The sequence below is a fragment of the Hippichthys cyanospilos genome, chromosome 9 (genome assembly GCF_059441005.1).
Source record: "Hippichthys cyanospilos isolate Australia breed blue-spotted pipefish chromosome 9, RoL_Hcya_1.0, whole genome shotgun sequence".
Taxonomy (NCBI): Eukaryota; Metazoa; Chordata; class Actinopteri; order Syngnathiformes; family Syngnathidae; genus Hippichthys; species Hippichthys cyanospilos.
Genome location: NC_142377.1, coordinates 22,573,722 through 22,587,614, shown reverse-complemented (window position 1 = coordinate 22,587,614; position 13,893 = coordinate 22,573,722). Strand labels below are relative to the sequence as shown.

Below are 13,893 nucleotides of genomic sequence, written 5' to 3'. Positions count from 1 at the left end.
GCGCGGACTGAAATATCCACGAGCCCATATGTTTGCTAAGTATACATGGAGGCCGAGCGCTTCCGCCGCGGGGCCGTGTCCTCGCCAAACCGCAAGTCCAATGCGCTCGGATTTCATGCGGCGTATTTGGCATATACATGTCAAAAGACATCTGGAGGAAGAGGCCGCGGGGCGGCGACCAATCTTCGCCAAAGTAGCTCAGTGGAACATGACCCAGAAACATGCGGCCCGCTGATGTTTCTGACAAAAGTCATCAAGTTGAATGTGCTGCCGGTTTCCTTAGCAACGCCGACCCGCGACAGGTGGGGCCCGAACACGCGGTACCGCTGACACTCAGGAACGCTCAAAGCAGCCTCTCTTTCTCCACTTCCATTTGTCGACTCGCACGCAGGAACGACTTATGTAACATACGAAGCGGGACGCATACCTTGGCTACGCTAGTCGCATTCATTCCATTACCGTAATTTCCCAAATAAAGATGCACCCTACATTTTAGGGTCAAATTCTGGTATTGTCCATGGGGCTAATAGCTAACCACTAACTAATAAGCTGACCATATGTGGTCGTTGAGTGGAAGAATACAAGACGCTGTTTCCTTAATGATTAACTGCAAACAATCAGCAGGAATCTTGCAAAAGTGACAATAAAAATGGGCAATTTTTACTGTCAATCCACGTGATGTCGCAATTTGGAAATTGCCACACATCACGTGGATTGACCGAGCGATGGCAGAGGGAAATGTCAAAAGGACACGCAGGAAGTGAAGAAAACGGGAAATAAGCTGTTGTGCATGCTCGACGTGTGGCGGCAGTAAACAATGACATCATCGTTTTTTTAGCCAGTCATAATGATCCTTACATAAGATTATTTATGTAATATCCTAATCCTTACTCTAAAGTGGGAGCGGCATTTAATAGGTGAGGTGTGGACTTTTTTTTATTGAACCGTTGAGCTTTCTGACAATTTTATTGTACGAGTTCAGATATTGACCAAATTTTCGGCTTTTTTTCCCCTCATAACTTGCAATCGTTTGAGTAGGGCCCGCCCAATTACCGTTAGCTAAGCTAGCTAAGACAATTTAGCAATCGTTATACTCAGCATCATTACACTGTTTTTGTGGCAAAAATATTGAAACATCTCTATGCAAACACCGTAAGGAAGGTGTTACATATTCATATATTTGAAGAAAGTGCCTGTATTTGTGGCAAATTTGATGAAATCGGTGAGGTCAACAGGTACACGGGCCTTTCAGTACATTGTGTTCCGCAACCTTTACAATGATTTTCATTATCGTCATCTGATGGAAGGCGACCTTAACAGTCCAGACATCTGCAATGCATTAAACTTGATCTCCACATGATAGACATCAAGAGTCAAACTATTGCCAACGATTTGCGTCCACTCCCTGCTTCTTGAATATTTGCATTTAATTTTGGGTAGACGTCATTTGGAGTCGACCTGTGCATTTTAAAAGACTGCACAGAAAAAAATCTCAAGGATCCAGGATGTATTTTTAACATGAAGTCAGACATTTTGGTTTGAAACAGTGTCAAAAATCTGATCATCATGCCAAATGTGTGCTTATTTTTACAATAATTTTGGGATTTATTAAAAACAACAAAAACAATTGTACATCTATAATGTGTATGTGTGTGGTGACGCCTTCTTACAATCGACGATCTTCGTTCGCCATGGCAACGGGCTGAGGGGCGTAGCCGAGCCGCCAACTCGTCGCCGATTGGCTGGCGGCGAGACCGTTCATGGTGCTATATAATGTCTGAATGTGCAGCGGCGAGCGGCCACCTTCACGCCGGTCGTCGACGTCCAAGAAAGTCCCGCAACGAGACAGCAGACGGACGACTGAGCAGGCAAGAAGACCACCGTCGCTTCTCCGTGGCTGAACAAGTAGAAGAAGGTGCCTGACAGAAAAATACCGGTAAGTGATTATCGCTGACTGGCGTTCTTTGTTGAATGCGCATGCGCAAAAGCCCACACTGGCCTTTCTCGCCTGGTTGATATTGCGCATGCGTCAGGCGTGAATGAGCGGTTATTCCACCCACTTTTTTTTCCGGTAACCCACTAACACACTTAACTAACAAAATACTCAATTTAATTATTCTTTAAAGTCTATGGTAGTTTCGTTGCATGAGATCACGCTGTCAATTTCAACGAGTGGAAGAAATTAAAAACAGTGCGGAAAGCTTCGTAATACTTTACACTGTAATATGAATGACGTCATGTTGATTATGTAACTCGCTGCGCTAAATATGTCCATTAAGCGTGAAGCAGCAGATTTATCTTTGGCTATGATGTCCACCCTGGCCTTATTTTGACTTACAATACTCATTCTGATATCAATTAATCACTTTAGAATGCATTTTGAAAGATGACAATCGTCACAAGGACTTATACATTGCACTGTAGTGGGGCAGTGGCGGGAACGGAGCCAAGTTAGTGTGTGGCATTAGTTATCCACTTAGTTAACGTTGTCAGCTAACTACCCAAACTCTTTAGCGGTTAGTTACTTGCCCAGCGAGTCATTTACTTGCTCATTCAATTAGTCAAGTGAGACAACTAAAAGTTAGACAATTATTCAGCCGTCCATTAGTTAACCAGTAAATCAGCTAGTTAGTTAGTCGGTCAACAATTCAGTGAGCCATTTGGTAATCAGCCAGTCGCTCATTTTCTTAACCAATTAGTCAACTACTTATTAAATCCAGTATTCAGTTCGTTAGTCAATTAGTCAATCACTTGTATGTTAGACAGTGAGTTAATGAACAGGACAGTAACTTTGTAAGTTCTGTACTCACAGCCAATGCTAATTATTATGAGCTGAAAGGAATTCTATTATTTAGTTAATGAGTTTGTTAGTGACTCATTTGGTCTGTTCGTCAACTATTTAGCGGATCAGTTAGTCTTTTACAGTTAGTCTGTTAGCAAGTTGGTCAGTGAGTTAATCAGCAGGAAGGTAACTTAGTAACTTCTATACTTGCGGCTAATACTAATTTTCATGACTGGAAAGGAGGCCAATTAGTCAGTTGGTGAAGCTTGTTCACAAGTTGGTCAGTGAGTTAATGAGTAGGTCAGTTACTTTGTAAGATTTATACTCGTGGCTAATGCTAATTTTCATAACAGGATTCTACAAGCGTGTGGCCTGGAGGAATGCGTAATTTTGTCTGATTCAGACTTGAAGTTACGAGTCAGTAATTCCCTGACAGAATCCTTCCATGCCCCCCCCCCCCTCACTTTGTTTCTCTTTTTTTTTTTTTTTTTTTTGAGGAACTCAAGAGGCCTTGAGGGTAAGGCAAGGTAATAGCAGTTTCAAGAAAACATCGAAAAGTGGCCTCAAAGGACAAATTCAACTGTCATTACAGCAATGATGGAAATGTGCTGCGTCCGAGGAAATGACAGTCGGCCGCACGGGCTTCACAATTTATTTGCATTGCAAAGATTAAAGATTGAAAAAAAAAAAAAACTCTGGGTAGGTCAGATAGCGTCCCGACAATATCAAATCTCCTGAGACATTTAAGAGGCAAATCATCAGCGTTTGTTTGTAAACACGCCACGCGCCAGCTGCTTTATGGCCTCATCGGCAGATAATTCCAATCCGCTTCTCCGTCTGGCAGGTGGCCAGCCCCATGAAAGGCCTCGGCTTTAGCTCCTGAACTTCTTATTTGTGGCGTTTTGGTTTGCCCAACCAGTTGGGGCAACTTTGCAGAGTCGTGCTAAGGAGGCGTGGCCTGGGAAAGTTCCAAAAGTGAAAGGTGCCAATGTGGCACGTCGGTTTCTTGCAGACCAAATTTGCATTCTTTATCAGATTGGTTCTTGGCCAGGAAATGCAAGATACTTTTTTAACTCACTCATTAAAGAGTTTTTTTAGTCATCGAGTCAAGGTTTATTTACAAAGCACATTTCAAAATACTGAAAATCAAAAATACTGTAGTCAACCAAAGTGCTGTATTATACAATAAAAGTTCAAATAGAAACATGAAAACACATAATAAATATATAATAATCTATACATAATAAATATATACATAGTAAATTCAACCTCAGCAAAACTTCGTTTCACTTGTAGTGTATGTAACAGACGAAATCTAGACAAATGTTAATGAAACCGTCTTAAATATTTGTAGGGCAGGCAGTTATTAACGAGAACCTACATCCGCCTCTACTAAATTCTACTTCCTGATTGGTCACAAGCGGGCGACCAATCCTGGAATTGCCTTCTTTCGTGAGAAGGGATATCTTGAAATACCGATTGTATCGCCACCACCAATACCTGGCACCCGTACTGGCCCATCCCTGGTAAAAATACAATGTTGCCAGACTGGAAAAAGCGAAAGCACTAACTTCCAGCTTCATGATGAAAGTGCAATGGATTTTTTTTTTTTTGGTGGTGATATCATTCCTACCATGTTTTGGTGTGACAAACAGGTTTTCAGGCAGCTGAGTCATGCTGAGGAGGTACAGCCTTGGTAAAATGTTTATTTTTTTTTTAAGGCAGGCAATTTTTGCAGCAATGGGGCCTACTTGTAGAACTTGTTGTGGCATTAGCCCCTTTCCTGAATATACCTATAAATATATGCGCTATATCAATAATTGTGCTACGTTTTGACTCAAAATGGCGGAATTTGGTGTCAAACTGGAGCTTGGATGCCTTGGCAACGAGGAAAGCGTGCCAAGAAGGCCACGTCGCTCCAACGTAGTCGAAGCAAACTGGCGCAAAATGCGTATGTGCTGGAATGTTCCACATCTCCTCGCAAGCGGTGAAAAGTCTCCTTTGTTTCCCCCGGGCCGGCCGGGCCGGGTGCTTTCTACGGCCGGGACCGGCCGCGCTGCGACGCGCTGTTATATAAACGGGCCGGCCAACCGGCGAGAGGGAGGAGGAGAAATCCATGTTGGATGGCGGCCGCCTTCCAGCTGTCAGGTCTCCCCCACCTTGGCCCCGTGCCGCACACTTATGCAACGGCGCGCCCCTTTCCTTTTCCTTCTCGCGCCATGGCGAGGAAATGCTTGCAGGCCTTTGAATGAAAGAAGAAAAAAAAAGAAAACGTCACACACCACAAGATTAGGGCCAACTGTGTACAACGTGAGAATTCTACCTACTCGAAATTCTCCATTCGTCAGAAAATAAATACTCAAGTGAGAATTTTGACTTCTTTTCAAAGAGTACTTAGACTTGGACTTTTCAATTTGAAAGTAAAATATTCAGCATCCTCACTTTGATGTCAGAGTTCTTAATGAACTCATTCAATGCCAGGGACATATTTTCACGCTTTTTTAAGAGTCCGGACATTAAAACCTACATACTTAAGTATGAAATCCATACTTAAGTATCTGGGATTGAATATCCGGAGTCTTAAAAAGAAACGTAAAAATATGTCCCTGGCATTGAATGATTTAAAAGTCAGAAATCCAAATTTACTCTCTGACTCTCCGAGTCAGATCAAGTCGGAATCCTGAGGAAAAAGTCGGAACGCTTGACTTAAAATTTTCAGTCAATCTTAGCACATCACCGCCATCGCCTGAGGCATCATTCTTTGTGTATGTGCGTGTGTGTATTTCTATTCCCCTGCGTGCGCTTTGTGTGTTTATTTGCACGCGTTTGTGAGAGTGGGTGTGTTTGCGCATATTGTGTTTGTGTCAGGGAGCAAGTCACGTGTGTGTGTGAGATAGTTTTATTATCTTTGTAAGGACTTCACACAATTGTGGGGCCCATTTTGGTGGACCCCACAAGTCCAGACCTCTTTGAGGGTCCAGGTTTACTTGAATGGGATTTTGTTTGAGATTAGGATTAGGCAATCTGTTGTGATGGTTGAGGTTAGGGGCTAGGAAAACAGCATGTCCCCACTGTGAAAGAAATACCCTCTGTTGTGTGTGTGTTTGTTACTCTTCCCTTGTCTTGCCATCAGGATGTTTTTTTTTTTTTTTTTTTTTTTTTTTGAGCCAGCCGGCACTTCACTTGACATTGCAGAGCTTAGTCAGCATGACTCGGCAGATTCCTGACCCTGCCTACATTTCCCAGTAGTTTAACGCTTCTCAGTAGACGTCTCAGGTGCCATGTCAACCTGATTCAAATACACAAATATAATCATAAACTTTGTGTAATTCGTTACAGTTTGTGATGCATTTTTATATTCTGTTATGCCGGTTTGCCAACAAACGAGACAGTAGTTTTTTGCATTGTTTACTGTGGTCTTCCGCTCTTCGTCTTTACTCGTTTCGTCCACGCTTCCCACCAACACTAACAAACAGCAAATTGACATTAGCTACAGCTAACATTCACTTAAAAAACACATATGTAACATACCACATTGGGCCGTCGCGTCTGACTTTCGCGTTGTTAGCGCATTGTTAGCACGTCAGCAACGACATCACGCAGGAAGCACTTTGCAGGACTCCAAAAGGAAGTAAAATTACAGGCTCAAAATAACCCAAAAATAAATATTATTGGTCCTGTGAACTTGTAAATGATTCCTGGATCACTGGAAACGTCTAACAAAAACGTACAAATTAAAAAGATGTCACGCTCTGCTCTCATCACCAGCACCATCTCAAGGCAAACAAGTGAACTGCATTCATATTGTAAATTGCTACAATTATTGAGGAACAGTTGCAGCTATTTGCGTGTAAAAAGTGTCTCTACTTATAAAAAGATTCATGTTATGAATTAATCTCGTAAGTAAAAGTACCAGCATATTCTGTCGGCCTTGAAAGATGCGTGAAAATACTGGAAAAGGGCCGGTACTCTACGATTTCACTTTTGGGATAACGCTCGGCGCTGAAAGGGTTAAAATGGGCCCAGCGTTGACGGGTTTTTGATTTTGACTTTTTGTGTTCGCTGCTTGCAACCGGAGGCGTGTTTCCGCGTGCGCGCACACGTGTTTGCACAGCTCCTTGGTTTCCAGGAGTCGCGTTTCCTCGCAGGTGACGGCGCTCAGGTGTCAGCGGCACACGCGCGCCCACGTTTTTCAGTTTCCGATCAGGATCGCAAAGCTGATGGTAACGTTGTCGTAGCAAAAACGCGCTCATGAGACGAGTTTTTTGTTTGTTTGTTCCCAGTCAGCAACATGGAGCTTCACGACAAGGAAACGCCATCCGAAGAGATTCTACCCGTGGTGATCGTCGGTAAGCCAAACCAACAGCACACCCACACGCACGCGTTTGCATGTGCCAATAAACGTGCAATGTATGCAAATGACAAATGACATAACAAATGACTTAGAAGTCGTCACATAATGAAGTTTTGAGATCAGAGGGCGGGAAAAACTTTCCAAGATGTTTTGTTTTTTTCCTTCCAAGTTTTTAAAATTGAAAACAACTTGCAAGTTTGGCATTTTAGCCAGAAACGTGAAGTCAAATCGGTATTTCGCGGGCCACGTAAAATGAGGTGGCGGGCCGGATCTGGCCCCCGGGCCTTGAGTTTGACACCTTTGCCTTACTGCTTTTGTAAAGGCGAAAATATCAACATTTGGACCTGCTCCAAAGGGGTCACATACAGAAATTACCCAAATGTAAGACACAATTATAAATTACCCAAAGATAAGACACCATTTTTTTTCCACAAAAATGATTGCTTACTTTATGGGTGCGTCCTATAAACAGTAAGTTAAAAATTAGATTTGTATTTATTTTTTTTTTTTAATATATGTCAACCATTGGAGGTTGACTTAATTACTTACAATAATTCCGTATCGGGCGGACGTTAGTTGGCTGTTAGCAGCCATTGCCCGTTGCAGCTAACAGCAGCTCCTGTTCGCTGAGGCTCTTACTGCTTTATTTTCAGTAAAATAAGCGAGCATGCTGAACCGACGTCCGAGTCCACCCTTGTTCGCTCGCAGGAATGTTACTAAAACCCAGAGGATCATGTCAAAGTTGTGGTGTGTCCGCTTGATTCAATTGAGAGTGCAGTTATTCCATTTGAAACGTTTATTAACTCTTTCCTGGAAGAGAATTCTCGTTATTTTAAACTAGAAATAAAAATAAGTATTACAATTCTTGTTTTTTTGAACCGTAGCTGACACACTTGACTAGTGTTTATCAAATATGAAGCCAATTGAGCACTGTAGTGATCACTGTGACCGTTAGATGGCAGTGTTGAGTGAAAATGCTACATATAAGTATTACATTGATACTTAAGTACATTAAGGACATTAATTTTCTGGTACTAAAGTATTAAATCGACACTTAAGTATCTGGGAGAGAATGTCTGCACACTTAAAAAAAACAAAAAAAAAAACAATCCCTGGCATTGAATGAGTTAAATGTTGTCCTTTGGCATATACGCGGATGCCGCGCAACTATTTATGGCAAAACACGGAAAAGGGTAAACAAGTTGTTGGAGCGCAACCACGCGGGGAATCAAACACACTCCACCCGCAACAAATAAGAAAATCCGAAGGGTTCAGGAGGACGACACGGCCGGCAAACCGCCTCGTACGCGAGGACGTAAAAAGTAGCATAATTTGAGCCCCGACTCCGGGTTTCCCAGGCAACGGCCCGTCGGGCATCTGCCTGTCCTACCTGCTGTCGGGCTACACCCCGTACCTGTCGCCCGGGGCCTCGCACCCCAACCCGCTGCTGCAAGGCAAGCTGTCGGAGCGGCCGGGCCTGTCCCTGCTGGAGCGGGACCTGGAGTACCTGTGCGAGGGCCTGCAGGGACGCTCGTCCAATCCGGTGGCCGTGCTCTTCGACTCGCTGCTGCTGCCCGACAGCGACTTCGGCCTGGAGCGCACGTCCCCGCTGGAGTGGCGCCACCGGCCCGAGGGGGCCGTGCCGCACCTGGTGCTGGGCAAGGGGCCCCCGGGGGGAGCCTGGCACGTACGTACCCGCTTCGGCCGCTTGACGGCGCTTCGTCCGCTTGACGGCGCTTCGTCCGCTTGACGGCGCTTCGTCCGCTTTCAGGCCATGGAGGGCTCCATGCTAACGCTAAGCCTCGCCAACTGGATGGAGCTGCCCGGACTTAAACTCAAGGACTGGATGAAAGACAAGAGGAGGTAAAATGGACTGCTCAGGGCGGGGGTGTCCCAACTTTTTCTCGCTCAAGCAATTACGGGAAAAACTGCTACTGTGAATCCTTTGTATTTTTTGATTCAATAGCTTTGCGTGCCTCGTCAAAATGTATTTTTAGTATACGCAGCAAAATTGTGGACGCGAATGGCCCCCGGGCCATAGTTAGGACACCCGGATCGGGCTTCCGTTTTTCTGCGTTTTTCCCTGTGAAAATTGTTGGCTCGGTAACAGAGCCCCGCAAACAAGCGCTTACGCCGTCAAGACGTCAAAGTCTTTTGTTTTTTCAGAAACGTGCGCAAGGACCGCGCCACGCCGGCCGAAATCGCCTCCTACTACCAGCACTACGTGAGCCAGATGTCCCTGGGGCACAACTTCGCCTGCGGGACCACCGTCACCTCGGTCACCTGGCGCCACCCGGACCGCCGCGACTCCCAGGGCCACTGGAGGATCGCGGGAGTGCAGCGACGAGAGGGGGAGGGGCTCGAAGGTGGGGACAGCCGAGGCCGACGCCCGAGCGGGACGCGTTAGCAAACGGCCCGGCTCATTTTTTTTCTTCGGCCAGACGATTCTCCCGCGGAGCGGGCGCCCTTCACCCTGCGGGCCCGGAACGTGGTGTTGGCGACGGGCACCCACGACGTCCCCGCCCGCCTGGGCGTGGAAGGCGAGTCGCTGCCCTACGTGTGCCACTCCTTCTGGGAGCTAGAGGGCGCCATCTCGCGCGGCGAGCTGGACGAGTCCTCGGACCCGGTGCTGGTGGTGGGCGCCGGGCTGACGGCCGCAGACGCCGTGCTGGCGGCGCACCACCTCAACACGCCCGTCTACCACGCCTTCCGCCGCGACGTCACCGACCCGGAGCTCATCTTCAACCAGCTGCCCAAGATGCTCTACCCGGAGTACCACAAGGTCAGGGCTCGCCAACAAGCCGTATTATTAGGGACCGCGTCGGGGGTGTCAAACGTACGGCCCGCCATTGGCTTTGATCCGGCCCACCGGATGATTTTTGTCACGCAAGGGATACAAGTGAGCTGATTTTCTTCAAGAAATGAAACATTTCAATTATTTTATGATAAATAGTAATGTTAATGTTTGATTGGGATGTTATGCTTGTGCGATTTTGGACAGCATTAAAAATGCATAAATCTGAAGTTGTTTATAAAGATATAGCATCATTTTATCGGTCCGGCCCACTTGAGACTAGATTTTCCTCTATGCGGCCCGCAAGCTAAAATGAGTTTACACCCCTGGTGCGTATTAAAACTGATTTGAAATCAGTTGGGTTTACATTCAAACTGATAAAAATCTTGATTTCAAATCAGTTTTAATGTAAATTAAACATTCATAGGTGTTGCTTGCAGTACATACAGTACAGCCCTGCAAGAACAAGTTTTACACCCCTGGTTTACATGCAAACGGATTTGAAAGCAGTTAGGTTTACATTAAAACGATTTAAAATCATCTTTAACGTAAACTTAAAATAATTGATGTGTTTTTTTATATACAATTAATCCTTTGACAGATATTGTGACAGATATAGTGTAAAATGTGGTTGTCGAAGGCTTGAACACTTTGAGTGCCGTTGACGTGAAAAGACGTCATTAGGAAGCCAAGCAAAGAATGCTATCAAGTCCTTTGCTTTTTTTATTGCAGAGAAAAGGTTGGTCATCATTTAAAAAAACACACACAGTCGCCGTGGTCAGTCAGAATGCTTGAAACTGGCCGCCTGGATCTATTTTTTATTTAAAGGGCTCATTTTTCACGAAAAAAAATCATTGAGGATATTTGAGTCGATCGGCCCGAAGACTGGTTTGCCTACACCGCCACCTAGCGTCAACGCGGTGCACCCTTCCCCTTTCAGGTGCACCAGATGATGACGCAGCAGCAGCACCGGGCGGCGTCGCCCTCGGACCCGAGCCCCCCGCCCCCCCGCTTCCCCGCCTCGTCGCCCTACGCCGGCTACCTGAGCTTCCCGCGCCACCGCGTGCTCTCCTTCCGGCCGGACCGCAAGTGCGTCCTGCAGTCGGACTCGGGCCGGCGCAGCGTGGTCCAGGTGTCCAAGGCGCTGGTGCTGATCGGCGCCCACCCCAACCTGTCCTTCCTGCCCGAGGGGGGGCGGCCGCTGGGGGTGCGCCCGGACGAGCCGGTCACCTGCCGGAGGAACCCCATCGACGCCGACCCCTTCAGCAACCGCGTGCTGGCGGCCGACGGGCCCGGCATGTACGCCATGGGCCCGCTGGTGGGCGAGAACTTTGTGCGCTTCCTCAAGGGCGGCGCCCTGGCCATCGCCAGCGATATCGCCAAGGGGCGGAGGGGGGGCCGCGTCGACGAGCGGGCGGGCGACCGCGCCGAGGTGGCGTAGCCCAAAGCCCTTCGTCCACGTGCGGCTGGACTTTTTTTTAATCCACCCGCCTGAACTCTGAGGACTAACTTGAAAACATTTCTGGGCCCAAAACGTTTGTCTGTCTTTTTTTGGAGGGGTGGGGGCATGCAGCTAACGCTTCCTATTCATTACCAAAGCCATTGATTGGACACTGTAATGACCAGTTACTGTTTTTGTGTGCACATGATGCAAATAACACTGTTCACATGAACACAATGTATTTTGGGCGTCATTTACATACGTACTGTCATCTATGGTAACGGATGCAACGTTGGGATACACTTAACAAAAATCTTTTGCCTACATTTCCATGATTCATAGTTTGTACATTTTTTTTTACGTATAAATGTGTATGGATACCTCATGAGGTTATTCAATCTCAACATGAATGGGACACACCTCACTGTCAGCTAGAACCAAGTGACCTCTCCAGAGCAAGGAAATGATAATGATGTAAAAATACTATACTTGTGGTTTTTACTTTTTAAAGACACGCATTTGAAAGAGTTTCTAAATGACACTTATGTAATGTACTGTGTATGTTTCTGAGTTTTTAAAGGTCATGCATATATTTGTCTTTTTAATGTCCCTGCAGGAAAATAATTGACACTTTTCCTGTAATAGCTAACTTAAAAGTTAATCATTGATCTCCAAAGGACAGTGGGACAGTTTGGTTACTTGGCTTTTTTTTTTTTTACTTTTCAAAACAAATTGTTCTCATTTCAGAACTTTTTTTTCCCGTAGGATTTTTTTTTAACATATACTGGTGACAATTTAGGTCCCAAATCTAAGGGTATTTACCATTATAATTAGGAACATAAAAAAAATAAAGAAAAAAATCCACTACATTTTGGGCACTATGCTACAACAATTTTTCATTTACTGGCCGAAATGCAAAAACAAATCACATTTGTGCTTGTGCTCGATGGAAACAAGTCATCTCCTTGATTTTTATGTTTGACATCTAGTGTTTAGCTTTGAAAAATCAGACACTTAATTGGCTCGCTTTGGAACAGCCAGTGGTGCCTTCCAATCTCATGCAACACATAAAATGATTGTTGTGGAATTCCATACGCACAAGGTGTTTGTGATGCAAAATTCTTGTGTATATTAAAGGCACGTCTTTGCTAACACAACTGTGTGTGTGTGTGTGAGACAGAGAGAGAAAGAGAACCACATCGTTTTCAATATTTGACACAAGTGATGTAGCAACTCGTGTAGACAGACAAAATAGGCACACAATTGTCCACTGGAAAAACTACAAATTTTACTGCAGTTCATTGAGTGAGAGAGGTTTTATGGCTGTTTTTATGTTTGTTTTTTTTTGCTGCGTTATACTGCCCCGTGGTGGCCAAGTCACAAACACAAGCCAAAGTAGTCAATCATGCTCCACAAATGTTTTTCGATTAGCATGCCGATTTTGCATACGTACTTTTTAAATCATTTACAATAATATAATTTCTAATTTGAAATGTTTTTATAATTGTTTGTAGTCACAGTAAAATATATATCTTTTTTTAAATTGGAAATGGGGACCCGTATTGTAACAATGGAGTAGTGTTTGCTCTGACCAGCAGATGTCACTGCTGCACAAGGTACAACATGTTTAGCGGTCATTCAAAAATGTTCATTAGTATCTACAAAAATGCATTACTTTCTGCCCCAAAATGGAAAACGCACAAACGTTGCAAAAAAACCAAAAAACAAAAACCAACGCATTTTAATTTTGAAAAACATGCACGTACTATTAAATACAAACATATTCAACTTAAAAGTTAAATATAACTGAACTGAGGAAAGAATTAGATCTAATGTATTGCGTGTGGACATTGTGTCGCTAATGGTGCACCTTTTGAGTGTATAAAGAAGGATCCCAGAGTACACGTTATGTATAAGAAAACAAACAAACAAACACCCCATCATCCCTGTTTCCATGGAAACCAGACTGGGATTTGGCAACCCCTAGTGATTCAGCACATCCGCGCCTGTTGCCATGGAGACACTAAGCAGTGAGTCAGCGTGTTGCTAGGCGATGACTCAGCTAAACATACACACACACACACACACACACACACACACACACGCGCACGTGTCTGCACAAACACTCAGTTTCTGCACTGTACAATGACAATAAAGGCTATTCTATTCTATTCTATTCTATTCTATTCTATTCTATTCTATTCTATTCTATTTAACAGTGCCCTTGCATTCTGACTTGTTCAAATTAATTCTACAACTGGACTGACCGTTTAGTCACATGTTTATCCCCGCCCCTCCAGGACGCCCCCACTCCTTCGTCCCACAACAAACACCCGGATACGCAGCGTCAAGTAAGCGTGACTCAGTCAGGACCGGATGCGACTCACACTACAAAATAATCGCCTTTGCCACTTGAAGTTAGAAGAAAAACGCGGTCACACACGCACTGATAAAAAAAAAGGTGCTTTTATTTTGAAGTTTTGATTAGGATGTAGAAACTGTTGGCAACAACTGACTTGACA

The 13,893-nt window shown here is 44.8% G+C and overlaps 1 protein-coding gene across 1 annotated transcript; it reads left to right on the top strand.

The window, feature by feature from the left end:
* Positions 1–1,748: 1,748 nt before the first annotated feature.
* Positions 1,749–12,528, top strand: osgn1 (oxidative stress induced growth inhibitor 1). The gene is made up of 7 exons (XM_088424648.1): positions 1,749–1,936; positions 7,066–7,131; positions 8,495–8,823; positions 8,908–8,999; positions 9,303–9,502; positions 9,578–9,918; positions 10,871–12,528. Exons 2-7 carry the CDS (start codon positions 7,074–7,076, stop codon positions 11,369–11,371), a joined length of 1,521 nt encoding a protein of 506 aa, XP_088280774.1. The 5' UTR covers positions 1,749–1,936; positions 7,066–7,073; the 3' UTR covers positions 11,372–12,528.
* The last annotated feature ends 1,365 nt before the right edge of the window (positions 12,529–13,893 follow it).

Bases quoted from the DNA above. Each gene is read 5' to 3' on its own strand.
- osgn1 (XM_088424648.1), top strand. From the start codon at position 7,074: ATGGAGCTTCACGACAAGGAAACGCCATCCGAAGAGATTCTACCCGTG. The intron at 7,132-8,494 runs GTAAGCCAAACC...CGGGTTTCCCAG, and splicing joins TCTACCCGTGGTGATCGTCG to GCAACGGCCCGTCGGGCATC. The intron at 9,000-9,302 runs GTAAAATGGACT...TTGTTTTTTCAG, and splicing joins TGGATGAAAGACAAGAGGAG to AAACGTGCGCAAGGACCGCG.